The sequence below is a fragment of the Stomoxys calcitrans genome, chromosome 4 (genome assembly GCF_963082655.1).
Source record: "Stomoxys calcitrans chromosome 4, idStoCalc2.1, whole genome shotgun sequence".
NCBI classification, from domain to species: Eukaryota; Metazoa; Arthropoda; class Insecta; order Diptera; family Muscidae; genus Stomoxys; species Stomoxys calcitrans.
In genome coordinates, this window is record NC_081555.1 from 148,792,532 (window position 1) to 148,813,958 (window position 21,427).

Genomic DNA, 21,427 nt, shown 5'->3' on the forward strand with positions numbered 1-21,427 from the left:
CGATCGACTCAGAATCATTTTCTTATTCGAGTTAGCTATGTCCGTCTGTCTGTCCGTCTGTCTGTCCGTCTGTCTGTCCGTCTGTCTGTCCGTCTGTCTGTCCGTCTGTCTGTCCGTCTGTCTGTCCGTCTGTCTGTCCGTCTGTCTGTCCGTCTGTCTGTCCGTCTGTCTGTCCGTCTGTCTGTCCGTCTGTCTGTCCGTCTGTCTGTCCGTCTGTCTGTCCGTCTGTCTGTCCGTTTGTCTGTCTGTCTGTCTGTCCGTCTGTCTGTCCGTCTGTCTGTCCGTCTGTCCTTCCGTCTGTCCGTGTTAATTTGTGTACAAAGTACAATTCGCCATTTCCATCCGGTCGTCTTCAAATTTCGAACGGGCTTCTTTTATGGTCTAGAGACGAAACCTATTGAAATTGGAAAAAATTGGTTCCGATTTGCATATAACTCCCAAATATATGTTCGTGCAATTTGGACTAATACTGCAATTGCATCGTCATTTGCTAACCGATTCTCACGAAATTTGATACAATAGAGTCTCTTATGAGTCTCAACCGTACTGGTGAATTTGATAGAAATCGGTTCAGATACAGATATAGCTCCCATACATATCTATTGCACGATTTAAACTTCTAGGGCCTTTGCAAGCGCATGTATCAACCGATCTTCTCAAAACTTTACACTACGCTTTCTCTTACGACTACCACCAAATATAGCTCTCGTATATATATTCGACCGATTTGGTCTAATATTGCTATAACGTGGTAATTTTTTAACCGATTTACATGAGGTTGGCACAAAGGTTTCCCTTTTCACTTCCCGATATTGTTGTTGAAATCTTACTTTGAGTTAGGTCGTCAATTTTGATTTCAATAAGAAATCGTAGCTTTGATCCCCATGCTTCATTTACTTCTTTTCTCATCTACTCATACTCATCTACTCAGATATGCTACTTCGATCATTCATTCTCCCTTAAAGCCCCAGATACAAGGACGAGGAAATTCATGTGTACATCTGCAAAATTGAGTAAAATTTTAGTCATACTTTTTTCTCGCATATGTAAAACCAAAGTATATCCTAACAAATTTTCTTCTCCCTGCACTCTCTTCATTTCAGAATATTTACGACCATACGAAGCATGCTTTCGCCAAAAGCCAATCAACTCTGCTCTAATATCGGTAGCTGTGAATCGGATCATCACCACAATCAAATGCATGCATCGCATGGCCATGCGCATGCCCACAATAATGGCCAACAACAGCAACAGATGCATCAGCATCAACACATGCATCAGCATCAACACCAGCATCAGCACCAACAGCAGCAGCACCAGCATCAACAGGCGCCACCGATGCAAATGTCAATGCAAATGCAGATGCAACAGCCACCACAACAACAGCAGCAGCCACAGCAACAGCATCAACATCAACACCCTCACCAACATTTGTCAACGGTTATAGGTAGACGTGGCAGCAGCAGCAATGTGCTGCCACCCCATATGGCCCAAATGTCAATCAGCAGCAGTAGCGGCAATGGTGGTGCTGCCTGCAGTATGGGCATGGGTGGTGGTGGTAACGGTGGCAGTGGCGGCGGGGGAAATTCCACCCTGAGGCGCAAATCATCCTTGAGCTACCAGCAGCAATTGATGGGCAACACATTGCAATGCAGTTCGGACATAACAACCGATTGTGGCACCGAAATCTCCCCCGGCCATTTCAGTCCACATCCCAATGAGCTGTATTTGCATCATCCACACCACCAATCACATGTGAAACTAAGTCTGCAACCCATGGAGAGATATGACGACTCATTGGCCTGCAGTTTGCCACCACCCTCGCCGGCGCCCAACAGCGATCGCTTTATCGATGGCAATTGTGTGGTCTCGCCACCCAATGGCCACAACGATGCAGACGATCATGTCATGTCTCATCACCAGCAACAAACACTGTCATCTTCCACCTCAAACTCCTCAATATCCACGGGATTGGGTAGCTGCTCCTCGTCCATGGCGGCGGCAGCCGGTTGCGGACCCATGAATGCTTCGCTGCAACGCGTCAGCGGCCATCATGCTCTGAAATATGGCCAAAATGCCATGAATGCCATGCAACGCTCCGCATCGCCCAATACGAGTCGTTATCGCCTCAACCCCGATCGCTATCGTGATATGAGTTCGGCTCAAGTTAGTTCGAATTCACCCTCGAATAATCCAAACTCAGCTGCCACAGTGGTGCCAAATTCGGGGCGTTATATCAACACGTCGAGTCACTTCCTGAAAAACTGTCCCACATCCCTGGTGCCGACAGACACATATTCATATTTGTCTTCGACGGCTCACACGCCGGTCAAACGCTATGTTCCCACCCCACCACCACCCCATGAACTGTATGTGGCCGACCACCACCATCATGGCTACAAGAGCCATAGCCATGGCCAAGCCACCACCACACAACCAGCTCAATATACCGGTCCCACGGCGACTGCGATCACAACGAAATGCGGACCCCAATCCTCCTCTTCACCCAGTACACTGCCATATCGCAATCGAAATCTCAAATGCTGTTCATCCGACCAAATGGCCGAACTGCAAGCGCCGTCGGGGATCACTGCTATGACGCAGCAACAAAGCAACAAAGACCATTACGCTTCATCGCCACGCATACGGAATAATAATTACAGTGGGAGTAATGGTGGTGGGGGCATGATGACAGGTAAAATCATCTCGGGCAAGGACTCGCCAGTGGTGCACCTCAGCGAGGTGCAGGGCAGTGTCATAGCCGCCACCGGCCATCCCTACAATAAAACGGTCAGCATGATGACCACCCAGTGCAGTGTGGTCACCCAACCGCATATGGTGGCCACCATCACTGCGGTGGGCTGTGTCAGTTCGCCCCAGTCCAGCCTGAACATCACCAGCACCGTAGCGCGTTCTCAACTGCCAACATACAACACTCGCAATGTCGCCAGCGGCAACGGCATGTGTTCCCTGATCAATGATATGCAAGAAATGTCTTCTATAAGTGCCACATCCAATGCCAGCGAGATGAGTCTCTCGACTGGCGCCTCCGGCTGTAATCCCAACAATGTCATGCGCAAAGAGGACGGCAGCAGCAGCAGCACAGCGGCCAACGGACTGGTGCTCAGTTCGGGGGCGAACTCGACCTCGGCCACTTGCTTGCATTGCAAGACTGTGCGACGTACCACGGGTGTTCACCAGACCACACAGACAACTGGACCCATTAGCCCAGTGCCTCAGATGATGCCGACACCGATGTCGGCAACGGCGGCCAGCAACATGATAAGCAGCTCCTCCAGTTCCAGCACCAGCACTAGCAATCAAAGGTATGTGGAGCAACAGCTAGCGGCGGCGAACATAACGATGACCTTGACACCCACCACCACGGAAGCGAACCACTTGACACCCCTGACGCCGCCTAGCAATGGGGTAGCAACGGCAATGCAGCCAGCCATTGTTAATCGCATGCTCAACAACAAAAAACAGGAAATGGTCAACGAACAAATGTACACTCAGCTGAAGGCGGCCAGCAATCAAATTGTGCAGCAGCAGCAACAGCAACAGGCCCAACAACAACAAATGCTAATGAGCGAGCAGCAAAGTCATCATCATCAACTGCATCAGCACCAGCAGCAGCAACAGCAACAACAGCTGCAGCAGCTACAACAGCAACAGTTGCAGCAATCGCCACAGCAAGCCCAGCAACCCCAGACCTCAGCTATGGAACAGCATTATATGGCGCCCTCATCGCTAAGACCCTACAGTCAGCCTCAGGTGGCTCAGGTGGTCAGCCAGAGTACACAACAAATGCCAGCGCAGCCACAGCAACAAACGCAGCAAACGGCTGCCAGCACCATGGGCCAGCAGCAACAGCAACCGCAGCAACAACAACAGCAGCAGCAACAACAACGCTACTCCTGCAAAAAACGCTTCACCGAGTACATGCGACGTGAGGTGATGCGCTTCTTTGGCGTCGAAATGTCTACAGAAGCTGAGGACTTCGCCTTGTGGCAGGGCCGGCAACGCCGTCTGGCCCTGCGACGCTTTGGCACCCTGAAAAACGAATCTTCCGATTTGCCCGAGGGCTGCAACATAGATGGCAGCAATGGCGGTGCGGGTGCCATGGCTCATCATAACATGCACTGCTCCGGTTTCAACAATGCGGGTCAACATCAGCATCACTATCACAATCATCATCACCACCACCACCACAACCATCACAATCACCATCATGCCACAGAGCGACCAGACATACTGCCCATACAGGACACCGAGGACGATGACGCACTGGCCCAGGAGGGCGGTGCCAATGGGGGTGCGGTGCGACGACGAGGCCTGCGTGATCATTATCATCATCCCTATTACAACATAGACTTCCGGGCCGGCGACTATGTGGAGCGCAAACCCTCGGTGATGTGTATGCTGGTTTCAGGCATTAGCTTCATAGTCAACACTCTCAACAAGCGTCAGATTCGTTTCAAGCGACGTCGCCAGTGGTCTCGCAGCTTTGCTCCCGCTCATGTTCAGAACACGGCCAGCACGAATGCCGATGGTTCTGCCTCGAATAATGAGATATACGAGGGAGCCTTGCCGGAGGATGAGGTCTTTTTCGATTCGCCACCCGGCATGGATGCCAATTCGGCGGCATCGGGTTCAGCGGGCACCCCAGCGGCTGGGGCCAACAGTGGATCAACGGTGCGCAGCGCCGCCAATGTCGATCGCCAAATGTTCATAACTGCCGAACGTAATCAACAGGGATGGCGTACCAGCAATATGATGGGCCACAATGGCTCAGGTAGCATACAGCAGGCTGTTGTCTTGCATGGGTCCTCGGACCAGGAAACCTCCCCCCAACAGCAGCAACAGCAACAGCAAATGCAACAGCTTCAACAACAGGTGCCCGGCATGCGGGCCAATCGCATTTCTTCGCAGATATTGGATGGCGTTCTGGAGAACTCACGCCGTCCCGTATCCCAGAAGATCAAACTTTTCTGTGTTAATGATCTCGACGATAGGACCGATCATCGGCCCTTCTTCACCTATTGGATCAATACGGTGCAAATAATTGTTTTATTTCTATCGTTGCTGTGCTATGGCATAGGGCCCATAGGCTTTGGTCTGGAACAGCGCACCGGCCAGGTGTTGGTCACCAGTCTCAGTCTGCAGACGGTGCAGCACACCGAGCAGAGGAACATCTGGATAGGGCCGCGCAATCAGGATCTGGTGCATATGGGGGCCAAATTTGCCACTTGTATGAGACGTGATGTAAAAATAATCGATGTGATGATGAAGACAAGGCGCCAGGAACGGGAGACGGCCTGTTGCATACGAAACGATGATTCCGGTTGTGTGCAGAGTTCGCAGGCCGATTGCTCAGTCAGAGGGCTATTTCCAACGGTAAATTTAACAACATTAAACTCCAACTATCACACCTCACATTTTCAACTCTCTTCACAGAAATCCATATCAACTTGGAAAAAATGGTCTCCCGGCGAATCGGGTCCTGGCGGCCGCATATCCGGTTCAGTTTGTGGCCTAGATCCCAAATACTGCGATGCCCCCGCATCCATAGCGCCCTACGAGTGGCCCGATGACATCACCAAATGGCCCATATGCCGCAAAACGAATTCATTCTCGCAACGTTTTCGTTTTAAGGATCACACCGCCGAGCATATGGTGTGCGAGGTCATAGGCCATCCCTGCTGTGCGGGCATCTATGGCGAGTGTCGCATTACAACTCGCGAATATTGTGATTTTGTAAATGGTTATTTCCATGAAGAGGCCTCTCTATGCTCACAGGTACAATTCGCAATGTTTTAAGCACACCTTTTGGGAGTTTATTTTGAATTTTGTTGTTGTTGTTGTTGTTTTGCCTTCCAGATCTCTTGTTTGAACAACGTATGCGGCATGTTCCCATTTGTAAATGTGGAAGTTCCCGATCAGTTCTATCGCCTCTTCACATCGCTGTGCATGCACGCTGGTATTTTGCATTTAATGATAACCGTGATATTTCAACATGTGTTCTTGGCCGATTTGGAGCGTTTAATTGGACCCATCCGAACGGCCATCTTGTATATAGGTTCGGGACTAGCTGGCAATTTGACAAGTGCCGTCTTAATGCCCTATAAACCAGAGGTAAGTCAAAATACAATCGGTGATAGGAATGGGAACTGTTTCGCATATAATCCTTTTTACCATAAATACCCTCCGCCATAGAATGGGCGTATACTAATGTCGTCATTTCGTTTGCAACACCTCGAAATATTCGTCTAAGACCCCATAAAGTATATATATTCCTGATCGTCATGGCAGTTTTAAGTCGATCTTGCCATGTCCGTCCATCTGTCCGTCTTTCTGTCTGTCGAAAGCACGCTAGCTTTCGAAATAATAAAGCTAGCCTCTTGAAAATTTGCACAAATACTTCTTATTAGTGAAGGTCAGTTGGAATTGTAAAGGGGCCATATCGGTCCATGTTTTGATATAGCTGCCATATTAACCGATCTTGGTTCTTGACTTCTTGAGCCAATAGATTGAGCAATTCATAACCGATTTGGCTGAAATTTTGCATGAGGTGTTTTGTTATGATTTCCAACAACTGTGCAAAGTTTGGTTGAAATCGGTCTATAATCTAAAGGGTGATTTTTTTGAGGTTAGGATTTTCATGCATTATTATTTGACAGATCACGTGGGATTTCAGACATGGTGTCAAAGAGAAAGATGCTCAGTATGCTTTGACATTTCATCATGAATAGACTTAGTAACGAGCAACGCTTGCAAATCATTGAATTTTATTACCAAAATCAGTGTTCGGTTCGAAATGTGTTCATTCACCGTTCAGCGATGAGGCTCACTGTACCAAGTATGGTTCAAATCGGTCTATAGCCTGATATAGCCGCCATATAAACCGATATTGAATCTTGACTTCTTGAGCCACTAGGGGTTACGAATTGCTATTCGTAACCGATTTGGCTGAAATGTTGCATGAGGTGTTTTGTTATGATTTCCAACAACTGTACATAGTTTGGTTGAAATCGGTCTATAATCTAATATAGCTGTCATGAAATCCGATCTGGGGTCTTGACTTCTTGAATCTCTAGAGTGCATAATTCCTATCAAATTTAGCTGAAATTTTGCAACAACTATTCTAAGTATGGTTAAAATCGGTATGCAACCTGATATAGCTATCATGCAAACCGATCTGGGGTCTTGACTTCTTGAGTCTCTAGAGAGCGCAATTATTATCCGATTTGGCATAAACTTTGCATGACGTGTTTTGTTACGACTTTCAATAACTGTGCTATGGTTCCAATTGGTCTATAACCTGATATAGCTGCCATATAAACGGATATGGGATCTTTACTTCTTGAGCCTTTGGAGGGTGCAATTATTATCCGATTTGGCTGAAATTTTGTACAACGGCTTTTCCCATGACCTTCAACATACGTGTCAAATATAGTCTAAATCGGTCTATAGCCTGTTACAGCTCCCCTATAAACCGGTCTCCCATTTTTACTTTTTGAGCCCCTAAAGGGCGCAATTCTTATTCGATTTGGTTAAAACTTTACACAATGAATTCTTCTATGGTCTCCAACATTAAATTCAATTATGGTTCGAATCGGACCATAACTTGATATAGCTCCAATGGCATAGCAATTGCAAATGCAAATTTTGCCCATGAACATTCCACTAAGGAACAGGGAGAAACTTTTCACATATCAATGAAAAGTCTAAGCTCAATGATAAAGGGCCTCCTTTTTATAGCCGAGTCCGAACGGCGTGCCGCAGTGCGACACCTCTTTGGAGAGAAGTTTTACATGGCATAGTACCTTACAAATGTTGCCAGCATTAGGAGGGGAAAACCACCGCTGAAATTTTTTTTCTGATGGTCTCGCCAGGATTCGAACCCAGGCGTTCAGCGTCATCGGCGGAAATGCTAACCTCTGCGCTAAGGTGGCCTCCATGGCCTCCAATGGCATAGCAATTATTTTCTTTTATCCTAGCCAACGCAGCCGTTGTATTTTGATGCGTGTAACGATGCTATCGTCGTCATACAGCTCGTGGTTCATACGTCGTCTATATTCTCCGCTAACGCAAACTGGTCCATATATTTTACGAAGAATCTTTCTCTCAAATACTCCAAGTACTGTCTCATCTGCTTTCAAAAATACCCACGCTTCAGAACCATATAACAGCACGGATAGTATCAGTGTCTTGTATAGTGTAGTCTTCGTCTGTCGAAAGGTGGCCTTGTTTCTAAACTGCTTACTTAGTCCAAAGTAGATCTAAAGTGCTTCTTTAGTCCAAAGTAGCATCTGTTTGCAAGTATTATTCTTCGCTTAATCTCAAAACTGGTGTTATTCGTTTCGGTTACGGCGGTGCCGAGGTAGATAAAGTTACAGACTGTCTTAAAGTTGTGGTTCCCTACTTTCTCCGTTTTCTTTATCTGCTCGGTTGTGCGAGGCTTTTTGGGAGCTGAAACCATCCATTTTGTCTTATCTCCATTTACTGCCAGACCCATTTTCACTGACTCTCTTTCGATTCTTTCAAAGGCTGAAGTTACTACTTCCGACCTATGATATCGATGTCGTCGGCATTATGCCGATACTACTTGTTAGAGAAGTTTTAACACTGCTGGATACCACCGCGGACAACAACCGTTTTTTCTGATGTTCACGCTATGATTTGAACCCACCTGTACGACATCAAAGGCGAACATGTTAACCTCTCTCCCCCGGTGGCCACCACTATGGTCATTGATTGTTAATGATTTCAAAAGTGCCAGGTTAGATTGGGTTAGGTTGGAAGGTTTAAAATATGTATCACCTTCCGTGTAGGCCATCATATCACCCATTGTCTTTTTAATTTTTCATCATTCTTAAGTCCATCGTTGTTCCCTTAGTCAAAGCTCACTGAGTTCGTAGCGAGCTCAGTTTCCACTTCGGAGGTCATAGGCTCAATTGAGTGCATCGAAACTAGAGTTCTTAGTCTGCATCTGATTTTTGAATGGCACTATGACCTAATCTGATCTAGGTTAAGTTGGCTGAAAGGAGGGTGACTCCAAGATCTGCGTCTTAACACCCGCATAGGGCAAGGTATGGTCCACTGTGATTCCTCATGTCTTCTTCTTCTCTTCGCCGCAGTAAGAGACTAAAAACAAGTAAAAAGGCATTAAGTTCGGCCGGGCCGAACTTTGGATACCCACCACCTCGGGTATATATGTAACACCATTTCGTCACAATCCGGTAAAATTGGATAACTTAAGCACCCAAATTCGGTACGGACATTTTTTGTAGAACAAAATATTGATCTTTTTGGCAGATATATCCAATTATAAACCGATCTGAACCATATTAAGGTCGGATGTTGGGCGGCCTAACCTACTCACTATTTAAAATTTCAGCGAAATCGACTAATAAATAAAGCTTTTATGGGTTTCAGTCCCCTTATCGGCAGATCGGTCTATATGACATCAATATCTAAATATAGTCCGATATGTACCATATTTGGGTAAGTTGTCGGGAGGTCTTAAGCTACGCACTGTTTCAAATTTCAGCAAAATCGGATATAAAATGAAGTTTTTATGGGCATTAGACCCTTTACTGATAGATCTATCTATATGGCAACTATATCTTCACATAGTCCGATCTAAACCCTATTTGAATCAGACGTCAAAAGGCTTAAAACAGCTCACTGTTTCAAATTTCAGCGAAATCGGGTAATGAATAAAGCTTTTATGGGCTTCAGACCGTTTCTCGGCAGATCGGTCTATATGGCAGCTTTATCTCCATATATAGTCCAATCGGAACCAAATTTGAGTCAGATATCAGGAGGCTTTAAACAACTCACTGATGCAAATTTCAGAGAAATCGGGTAATAAATGCGTCTTTTATGGGCTTCAGACCCTTAATCGGCAGATCGGTCTTTATACCAGCTATATCTAAATATAGTCCAATCTGAACCAAATTTGAGTCAGATATCAAGAGATAAACAACTCACTGATACAAATTTCAGCGAAATCAGGTGATAAATGCGGCTTTTATGGGCTTCAGACGCTTTATTGGCAGATCGGTCTATATGACAGCTATATCCAAATATGGTCCGATTCGACACGTTCAAGAACTTAACCTGTGTTTATCAAAAATACGTATCTGTGCCAAATTTCAGTTCAATATCTCAATTTTCGAAGTCTGTAGAGTGATTGCAACAGACGGACGGACAGACACACGGACATCGTTAAATCGGCTTAGAATTCCGAAATATATATACTTTGTAGGGTCGGAATTGGATATTTCGATGTGTTGCAAACAGCGCTACTATATGAATATGCCCCCTATCCTATGGTGGTGGGTATCAAAATACTTTTTCGCACCACTTTCCCGCTTTGACGAAAACTTGGTATTTGATTGGGTTTAAGCCTACGGGTTCTTGAAGGAAAAAAGGATAAAGCAGGCAGAGGAAATAAAAACTGTACATAGTACCATCCACAGCACCACACCAGCGGTATATTTCATAATTTCTAATGCATATGCGTGACATGTGTCTACCTAACTTATTGGGTCCCATTTGGATTCCAATGACTGATATTTCCAAGTCCATGGACTTATTCTTGTGTACGTACACAATATTGGGCAATAATGTGTGTTGATATGCCCATCGCTGCAATAGAACGTCTATGTTCCGTTTCAAACGTTCGCCCCACATCAACATCAGCCAACAGCCTTCGCATTCCAACGAATGAACCAAATTTCATTATAGTGCCCTTAGACAAGGGAAGGATGCACATGCATAACCTACCTAAAAAGAAGGCTTGTTTTAAACTTTGCTTGCACTCTCAGTCCTCTTAATGTTCTTGTGTACCGGTACCAATCATAGAATCAAGTTATGATACTTCTGTAGACCCATCAGTAACTTCAGACAGCAGCTCAGAATTTTGGATTTTATACATGTACCAATCCGATATGGAGTATTGAGCCTATAAAAGAAGCATTTTTCATCCGATTTTAATGAAATTTGAAACAGTGAGTTGTGATAGACTACTTCACCTTTCTATTGAATATCGTCTAGATCGGAATATATTTGACATATTTGGATATAGCTGCCATTAAACCGATCTCCTGATATAGATCATTGAGCCCATGAAAAGAAAATTTTTTGTCCGATTTTGTAGAAGTCTATCAAAAATCACTGTTCCAAATTTCATCAAAATCGGATGAAAAATACTCCTTTAATAGGCGCAATATCCTATATCGGGAAATCGGTCTATAAGGCAGATATATTCATATATGGTCCGATGTAGATGATATGCAAAAAAAAAAAGGTGTAGAGGGTTACCAAAACGCACTGTTTCAAATTTCATCGAAATCGGATGAAAAAATACTACTTTTATGGGCTCATACCCTATATCGGGAGATCGGTCTATATGGCAGCTATATCCAAACATGATCCGATCTGGACCACATTTAACAAGAATGGATAGGGGTCAACCAAAACTAACTGTGCCAAATTTCATCAAAATCGGATGAAAAATGCTCCTCATAGAACTCAATACTCTATATCGGAAGATCGGTCTATATGGCGGTCTATAGGGCAGCTATATCCAAATATTGTCCGATATGAACTACCCTTTAAAGAAATGGGAAGGGGTCTACCAGAACTCACTATGCCAAATTTCATCGAAATCGGATGAAAACTTACCAATTCATTGCCTCAAGACTTTATGCCTTGAGATCGGTCTGTATAGTGGCTATATAACGGGTGATTTTTTAGGAGCTATAGGAAAGTTTTACAAACAAAAACACATAAAATTCAGAAAAATTCACGAAATCTTTATTTAAATAGAAAGTACGGGTCCATACTATATAATGATTGAAGATTATCGCATGCAAATGTTGAAGATTATTATTGAAGATTATTTCATGCAAATGTTGACCGTGACTGCGCCTCAAATAGTCCCTCCGCTTAGTCCAATTTTGACATACTCTACCCGGTATCTCACGAATAAATGCTTCAATGCTGTTTTCCAATGCATCAATTGAAGCGGGCTTGTCTGTATAGACAAGAGCTTTGACATAGCCCCACAAAAAAAAAGTTTAAAGTCGTTAAATCGCACGATCTAGGCGGCCATTTAACCGGTCCCGAACGTGAAATGAAATGTTTAACAAATTCGTGTCTCAATCGTCGTCGTCTTGTTGTAACCACATGTCATGCATGTCAAGCTCTTGCATTTTGGGCAAAAAAAATTTGGATATTATCTCACGATAGCGCTCACCATTCGTAGTTACGTTACGATTTGAAGAAGTACGGTCCAATGATGCCACCTGCCCATCAACCGCACCAAACCAAACTCTTGCTATGCTCCTGCCTGATCTTCACTCCAAAATCGACACTTCTTATTTACGTACCCATTGAGGCAAAAATGAGGTTCGTGAGATTAGAAGTTCAGGTTTATACACAAAGAATACGAAATCATTAAAAATTGTTTGGAAAAGATTTTTATAGCCAAGATATCTGCAAAATTTTGGGTATATATGGGTAAATTACAGGGTAAATACCTTTGGATATTCACCCATCGCCCATCTCCATCAATTCTCATTAACAAAACTCTCCAAATGTTATTCGCTCTCTCTCTCTCTCTTTTACTGGCGAAAGAATTACCTTCAGTAAAAATTGGTGCAAATATTTGAGTACGCGAACACTCTGATTGATGCGTTACATTACGTTATGTTCTAAATTACCTTTAAAGTGCACGAGAAAACCAAATTAGCCCTCATTAAATTAAGGTATCGGTTAGTAAGACCTTTCACTGATTTCCACTATCATTTGAAGAGTGATCGGATTTTAAATTAGCCATGTACTCCCACCTTCCATATGCTATCTGGTTTTACTGAGACTTTGAACAAAATTTTTATGCGAGAATCTTGTAGTCTAACCAATACCTTTCTAAGTTTAATCTCTTTAATCTTGTTATAATTTTCAAAGAACTCAAAAACTCATGTTCTTATCTTCTTGCAGGTGGGTCCCCTCGCATCACTCTCGGGTGTTATAGCATCTCTAATGGTACTGTTAATACTATCACATTGGCAACACTTACACAAGCCACATGTGGCTCTATTTAAGCTGATGGTAATAGGTGCCATACTCCTCGCTATTGGAACGCTGCCATGGCAACTGAATTTTGCCGGTATTTTTGCGGGTATATTCAGCGGTATATTTCTAACAATAGCTTTAGTACCATTCGTTAGTGTCACCAAATATCGACGTAAATCAAAGGTAAGTTGGCAACTCAATAGTAGTGATCATTGGCAACAACATTCAAACCAAAATCTCATATTCTCTCTCTCTCTCCATGCTCTATGACTTCTCTCTTTCTTGCAGATAAATTTAATATGGTTTTGTATTATATTCCACATATTCGTTTATACCACAATGTTAATAATTTTCTATATGTTCCCCACTGAATTAACAAAGCTAAGTTTCGGAGAGGTGCTCACGAATAGTTTTAATACTGGTGTACCAGGGGGCAATGGCGCCACAGGCAGTGGTGGTGGCGGTAATGTGGGCACCGGTTCGCCGGGCATAAGCACAACTGATATTATGCGCACAGGCATTTCAAACAGCAACAATAACAATAATAACAACAATAATAATTATAATCGTCAGTCATTTATGCATCAACAGCCCCAATATCATTATCACCATCAATCGGATGATATAATAATAAATAATGTTGCCGCTGTGGCGACGGCAACCCTGGCACCCTACATACAGTAACGAACCCCCTAATGGTGAATTTGACAAAAAACAGACGCGCACTTTTTTCGGTTTATCTTAAGTTACTATGTACTTCTTACCAAGTAATAATAATTAATAATAATAATTATAATATAAAGAAAAACAACAACAAAAACAAACATTAAAACAACAAAACAAATGACAACAACAACAAAGACAACACACGTATAGGTAACGCGGGTGTGACAATTCACCATTTCTATCAAACAACAACAACAACAAGAACAAAAAAAAAACCAAAACAAACAACAACAGATTATTTGTCAAAAGAATTAAGAATAAATAAAATTATTATAAATAAATATAAAAAAAACATTACTTACGTTCCACTAATTAGCAAGAGTCGGGTAAGTTAAAATCAGTCTTATGGTGCCTTAACATTGAAAGATTGCAAGCTGAGAAAAGTACTCGAGAATGGAATTAAAGGGTGATTTTTTTGAGGTTAGGATTTTCATGCATTAGTATTTGACAGATCACGTGGGATTTCAGACATGGTGTCAAAGAGAAAGATGCTCAGTATGCTTTGACATTTCATCATGAATAGACTTACTAACGAGCAACGCTTGCAAATCATTTTCAGTGAATGGGCCCTATCGACAAATTTTATTTTATCGACAAATTTTGTTCAGCGATGAGGCTCATTTCTGGTTGAATGGCTACGTAAATAAGCAAAATTGCCGCATTTGGAGTGAAGAGCAACCAGAAGCCGTTCAAGAACTGCCCATGCATCCCGAAAAACGCACTGTTTGGTGTGGTTTGTACGCTGGTGGAATCATTGGACCGTATTTTTTCAAAGATGCTGTTGGACGCAACGTTACGGTGAATGAACACATTTCGAACCGAACACTGATTTTGGTAATAAAATTCAATGATTTGCAAGCGTTGCTCGTTAGTAAGTCTATTCATGATGAAATGTCAAAGCATACTGAGCATCTTTCTCTTTGACACCATGTCTGAAATCCCACGTGATCTGTCAAATACTAATGCATGAAAATCCTAACCTCAAAAAAATCACCCTTTAGAAAGTAGTAGACATCTTGTTATATACTCGCCAACCATGGTACAATTAAGAGGTAATGTCATTAGCACAACAACAAAAATCTACCCCCAATAAAACTACCTTGAGGGCCAAATACCATAAATTAAAATGTCAAAGTTGTTTTAGAAATAAACTTTGTTTTACAACTTATCTTCTTCAAATATGTTTTATAGTTGTATTTTCATCATTATAGCACTGTTTTGTTGCTTATGTGTGGAATATGGGACCAAAAAGAACATATTTTAAAGATTTTAGAAAAAAATCATAGCTGTGTTATCAAGCCTTTGGCATTTAGATTTACTGCAAAAACAAATCGAAAATAATATAAGTAAAACAGTGCTAAGTTCGGTCGGGCCGAATCTTGGGAACCCACAACCACGGATTCTGATAAAATATGGGAGCTTTAACCAGACATAGACCGATTTGGACCGTACTTGAAAATTGAAAAATTTAGTGAAAATTTTCCGCCAAAATCGGACAAAAATTGGAGCTCAAGAAATCAAATCGGGAGATCGGTTTATATGGAAGCTATATCAGGTTCTTGACCGATTTAGACAATACTTAGCACAGTTATTGAAAGTCATAACAGATAACTATGTGCAAAATTTCAGCCAAATCGGAAGAAAAGACAAATCGGGATGGTTTTTATGGGAGCTATATCAGATTCTTGACCGATTTGGACACCACATGCTAAATTTCAGCGAATCGTACAAAAATTGCGGCGTACAGGAGCGCAATACCACGAAGAACCACGCCGGAGCTTATGGCACCCCCTGTCGGAACATTCCTGTTCCTTCAACAAATCTCGGGAGACCTACCAGAGGTACGTTCGCAAGTTCACCCAGATCACAGAAGAAACGTCTCCCCAGAAAGGAGATCTGCAGACATGAACACAGCAACTGCTCAATAGTCTCCTCTTCATCCTCATACAGGCAACTCCAACAGAAGTCATTGTGCGGTATTCCCAAGAGGGCCGCCATGCCTAATGCACAGTGTCAGGTTATGACCCCTACTAAGATACTCATCGACCTCTTATGGAACGCCAGCAATTCTCTTGTCCCACTCCGGTCGATGACCGGCCAGAACGCTTTTGCAGTCCGGCAAGAATCCACCGAGTCCCACCTCACCACCGACGCCGCTTTGGCCATACCCTCTACTATGTCCAGTAGATCGATAAATGGCACGTAGGCAAGACCGGTGACTGGTCCACCCGGCACAAACAAACTCCTCCGAGCGCACTCGTCCGCCCTCTCATTTCCTGGAATCCCCTCATGCCCAGGAAACCATGTCAGCGTCACATCGTGGACCAGGAGCCTATCCAGGGACTCCAAAAAATCCGCCACGCTTCTCGATCACTCCATCCTCTACTAAGGCCTTGAGCGCTGCCATACTATCCCCATAAATTCTGAGTTTCGAGGGCGGTAAATCCCTTAATTTCCTTTGCGGCCACTGCAATGGCACAGACCTCTGCCTGAAAGACCGTACACTTGTCCGGCAGTCTAAGAGACATACGGATATTGAGTGCACCTCCAATCCAGTCACTGACTCCATCATGGAGCCATTGGTGTAGATCGTGGTCTCATCCTCCACGAGTACAGCATTCGCCCCCCATTCATCCCTCCCAGGAAAACGAATCGCGAATACCCTCACTCCAATAGCCACTAGTGTCAGGTAGTCGAAGATCCTCCTCAATCTACCTTCCGCATCTATAACACCCAGAATCGAACTGTTTCCGCAACCATCGTCCTTCAGCAAGCCGAGTTCCCTCAGCCTAAGTGCAACCATGGCGGCGCAATTCCGAAAAAAGGCCTCAATGGGCTGTGTTAGGTTCTTCGACGTTCGTGTTAAATATGCCCCTGATCGGTCGATATTTACGTATAGATGGGACATAGACCGATCTCCCGATTTAAAGTCTTACTTACATATAAAAGGCGATTGGGAGGTCCAATGTTCGACCCGACCGAACATAATGCTTTTTACTTTTTTACATTCCTATGGGTCACAGATTTTATAGAGACGGAGGGTAGACTGAGAAAAGTTTCAGATCCAGCGCAGTGACTGGTTTGAGATAGTATAAATAGAATTTTAGAGAGGATTGCGAGACGAAAGCAGTATTTGAGAACAGTGAGGCCTCAGTTATTACTGTTGGCTCCAAGATGGAAGCAGGTCATTACACGGGTTATCGGTAAAACGCTGAGATAGCCAACGTTTACGACAACGAGTGCGGTCTTTCAAACAGAGGTAAATCCCTGGGAAGAGATTTACCGACATCGAAACTCAATATGGAGGAAAAAAGCCGAAAGGCACTATGCATCTTCTACTTCTACAGGAGGATGTTCTATAAGAAGTTAACCTGAAAAGGATTTTCTGGTTATAAACGCTAATGTGAGACTATCCGGAAAGGGCAATATGGAGGAAAGAAGCCGAAAGGCACAATGCATCTTCGACTCGTACAGGAGGATGTTCTGTTAGAAGTTAAGCTGGTTATAAACGCCAATGTGAGACCAGTGCTTAAATATGGTGCGCTGGTATAGTAGAAGGCTTTAAATAGGAAGACTCTAACCACTTATTTGAATAAGGTGCAAAGATGTGTCAGAATAAGGGTAGACGCGCTTGGAAGCGACTCTGGATATGCAATCTATAAAAGTCTATATTCCGAACTGTGTCGCCAACGTCGCGTTCATGCTGAGGGAGCTGAGAATGCTGAAGGAGGGTGGGTACCATGGTTCTTTTCTAAGTATTATAGATGCAAAGGATTGACTGATCTCAGACTACCTGGCACCAAAAGAGATTCAGAATAGAACCTTCATGATTAATTTTCCGGGAATAGAGACTGCTGGATAGATAGAGAGGATGAGAACTCTGTCTTCGCTAATGTCCCTATTATGGAATCAGGAGTTAAATTGTTGTCCAATCCGAGGCACTCAATATCTGAAAGAACAGCGAAGGTCTTTCAAACTAAAACCTTTGCGGTCACGAAGCCCCAAGTGAAATCCTGGGAAGGGGTTTACCGTCCTCCTAACTCAGTATTTATATTGACTGCATAGTGGCAACTAAGGCCTTGAATTAAAGGAAAGTGAGATCGAAGTGCGTGGCAGAGTGTTAGAAGGCTCATACGGAATTCAGGGAAATAATAAGGTGCAAGATTTTGCTTCGGAGGGCTTCGCCCCAGCTAGCGCTTCGATCTTGCTCGTGTACAATTGGTACTAGTATTAAAGAAGTTATGGTGTTTGCGTTTTTTTAACTTTTCTCCACTCGGCTTTTCGGACTCAGTTATAAAAAGGAGGTCCCTTATCATTGAGCTTAAACTTGTATCGGACAGCACTCAGTGATATGTGAGAAGTTTGCTCCTGTTCCTTAATGGAATGTTCATGGGCAAATTTGCATTTGCATGGTCTTTGCGGAGTTGTTGGCAAGGTGCCAATCCGTGCATGGATGCCTGACTGCAAAAAGTTGTAGACTTTCGATAAGAAACTATAACCGGGCACACTCTCTCACCCCCTCATAATGATTAATGTCTCGATGAGGATAAGAAGGAGACGATCGAAAGTTGCTTTGTTCTTGTCCGAATTTTTTCAAGAGATATAACCTATACCTACATCTATTCCGAATAAGGTCCATTTCGCCCCATATTTTTACAAAGCTGTCATAAAGCCCAAACTCCCAACAGAGGCAGGCACTTCTCTCTACAGTACCAAAGAAGGAAATCTGTTAAAAGATACATATAATGTGCAGAGGGTATGAAAAGAAAATGTTTCCCAGTAGGAATCCCTAAAACCTGTCCTTGACAGTATAACAAGAACCTTCTAAATATAATTTAACACTGGAGATGATAAGCTGATAAGGCATCACCTTATGTGCCGGTGGAAGGAAGAAATTTCGTTTACATTCCTTACGACAACAAAAATGAAGCTGCTGCTGCGTACCAAACTCTATAATAAAATGTATGCTACACTGCATAATGCACTAATAAGGTGAGGTCGTGCGAACAGCTGAGTATTTTTTTTTTATTTTTGTTTTAATTTTGATTTAACTCTAAATGTCAAATGCTTTGCTTTTTTCTAAAATCTTAAAACGGTGTTGTATTTGATCCGATATTCCACACATGAGGAACAAAACAATGATGAAAATGGAAATATAAAACACATTTGAAGTCGATAAGTTGTTAAACATAGTTTATTTCTAAAACCACTTTGACATTTGAAGTTATGGTATATGCAAATCAAGGTAGTTTCGTTGGTGGTAGTTTTTTGTTGTTGTGCTAATGACACTACCTCTTAATTTTACCATGGCTACACTGAAATCTATAATAAAATTAAAACATTTTGCTTTATTTCATTCATTATACATCGTGGTTGCATTACATTCATATATGTAAGTATATATTAACAATTATTAGACAATATATGAAATATTTATATATTTATTAAATGACAACTTAATGAATAAGATATGGGTATAAGGTTATAAAAAATATATATCCTTGATAAATCTTGAATAGATTGGTTATGATTGTTTTTAATTTGTTGTAGAAATCTTAAAAAACTATATACAATAGATTATAGATTAGATTGAATACATTACAATTCATTAAAACTAATGGTAATTGGGGATACTTTTCACAAAGTTACAAAATTCTATCACTTTTTCGAAAAAATCACAAAAAATATTGTAGTGTGCCGATTATGAAGCTTTATGTCAACAGAACTTATCGGTTTGTCAGATCGTGAAAAGCCTCCCCATACAAAACAACTTTCTTTTCCCTTAGGTTGACAATTCTTGCCTACCTTACTCATAGCATTAGCTTCTACATTACCACATCACGACAAACAATTTTTGTTTTCGATGAGGCTCTCGAGGGTCCCATACCCGCCGCTTGGCCATATGTCTCGCTAGCACCTGACGATGATGAGTAGTCCACATGACTACTCACTTGTGTCTGTTCTTGTCTGGCCAAGAAATTATCTGCTATTGCCCGATCTAAGCCGGTGTATTGAAATGAGGGATTACCATCGATAACATCAGCATCGGATTTACGTCTTTGTCGACGATTAGCATCAGACTTGCCAGAACGTAAAATTTGTCCCGCAGCTCTACGCTTCTTGCGGGGATCCACCGACTTTGTACTTCTTTGTGTGCGATAGGTACCTGTTATGCTTCCGGGCATGCTGCCGGCCAGGGGATGTGGTGGTTGAAGGGGTCCATATATGACAGGCATAGAAGCGGTTCTCATATAGGGTAAGGTCATGCCACGATAGGCTCCCATTGGGGGACGATGTATTGGGGGTGGCAGCATGGGCTGAGGCATCATTGTCGGTGTAAGCTAAAGAAAATAAAGGGAAATTGTTACTTTTCAAATATGAAATCGATAATTCATTGATTTTGATCTCACATTTCCCGTAGCTGGAATTAACATCATAGGTCTGCCATTTGTTGCCATTTTTGGTTTGGTTTGTCCACCCATACTGGCAGTTTGAGCTGCATACATCCACAAAGCGGCAAGTTTTTCATTACCATCCTAGAAATTAATTTATGCAAAATTTGGTTAAATAGGCAGGAGTAACAATTTTTCGTACAATAGAACGGTGTTTAATAAAAGCTTATGCTTTTTAAAGTAACCTTATTTTGAGTATCAGAATTCCTCCGCCGGGGCATGTATTTATAATTTTAATTTACTTTGTTTTATTTCTTATGGATTTATGACCATCAGTCTTAAATGTAAACCCCCCATAATATTTTAATAAAATCACGTGTGAGACCACCTTTATGAATTTGCTCGTTTGAAAAACAAATGGTCCGGCCACACACTTAAATCAATTTAGTATATTTACCGTTATAATTTATTGTGGTGATATGTGTAGGTGTAAAGGTCTTTACGGTCATATTCACAAAACTTAATGAAGCCTTAAAATAGGTTTATGTGACTGTTCTATAAAGAAATTTGTCAAATAGACATATTTCCAATCTACATTAAGTTTTGTGAATACCGGTGTAGGACTTTATTCTAGGTTGCCTAAAAAGTAATTGCGGATTTTTCATATAGTCGGCGTTGACAAATTTTTTCAACGGCTTGTGACTCTGTAATTGCATTCTTTCTTCTGTCAGTTATCAGCTGTTACTTTTAGCTTGCTTTTGAAGAAAAGTGCGCGAAATTTTGTTTACATTTGTTTGTTTGGCGTCAATTTTAAAATGGAGCCCACAAAGGAGCATTTTCGTCATATTTTACTTTATTATTTCCGTAAAGGAAAAAACGCGGAGCAGGTTGCTAAAAAGTTACGAGATGTGTATGGTGAAAAAGACTTAAAAGGAAGACAGTGTCAAAATTGGTTTCGCAAATTCCGTTCTGGAGATTTTTCACTTAAAGATAAGCCACGTTCAGGTCGGCCAAATGAAGTTGATGATGACCAAATCAAAGCATTAATCGAATTGGATCATCATGTAACTGAGCGTGAGAAAGGAGAATAGTTAAATATACCAAAATCAACCGTTCATTATCACATAAAATGTCTTGGACTGGTGAAAAAGAACAAATTGAAAAATTTGTCAACGCCGACTATATGAAAAATCCGCAATTACTTTTGGGCAACCCAATAAAAT

The 21,427-nt window shown here is 42.5% G+C and overlaps 2 protein-coding genes across 5 annotated transcripts in view; one reads left to right on the forward strand and one right to left on the reverse strand.

Annotated features, from left to right (window-relative positions):
* Positions 1 to 14,109, forward strand: part of LOC106090289 (inactive rhomboid protein 1) — a 33,000-nt gene extending 18,891 nt beyond the window's left edge. For all 3 annotated transcript variants that reach the window (XM_059367512.1, XM_059367514.1, XM_059367513.1), the window contains exons 2-6: positions 1,104 to 5,397; positions 5,458 to 5,799; positions 5,881 to 6,135; positions 13,012 to 13,269; positions 13,375 to 14,109. In XM_059367512.1, coding sequence (XP_059223495.1) covers positions 1,126 to 5,397; positions 5,458 to 5,799; positions 5,881 to 6,135; positions 13,012 to 13,269; positions 13,375 to 13,770 — 5,523 coding nt within the window. In that variant the 5' untranslated portion in view covers positions 1,104 to 1,125 and the 3' untranslated portion in view covers positions 13,771 to 14,109. The remainder of the gene's footprint in view (positions 1 to 1,103; positions 5,398 to 5,457; positions 5,800 to 5,880; positions 6,136 to 13,011; positions 13,270 to 13,374) is intronic.
* Positions 14,110 to 18,984: 4,875 nt separating this feature from the next.
* Positions 18,985 to 21,427, reverse strand: part of LOC106090293 (uncharacterized) — a 139,328-nt gene continuing 136,885 nt past the window's right edge. For both annotated transcript variants that reach the window (XM_059368321.1, XM_059368322.1), the window contains exons 6-7: positions 20,223 to 20,348; positions 18,985 to 20,153 (exon numbers count right to left, since the gene is read on the reverse strand). In XM_059368321.1, coding sequence (XP_059224304.1) covers positions 19,638 to 20,153; positions 20,223 to 20,348 — 642 coding nt within the window. In that variant the 3' untranslated portion in view covers positions 18,985 to 19,637. The remainder of the gene's footprint in view (positions 20,154 to 20,222; positions 20,349 to 21,427) is intronic.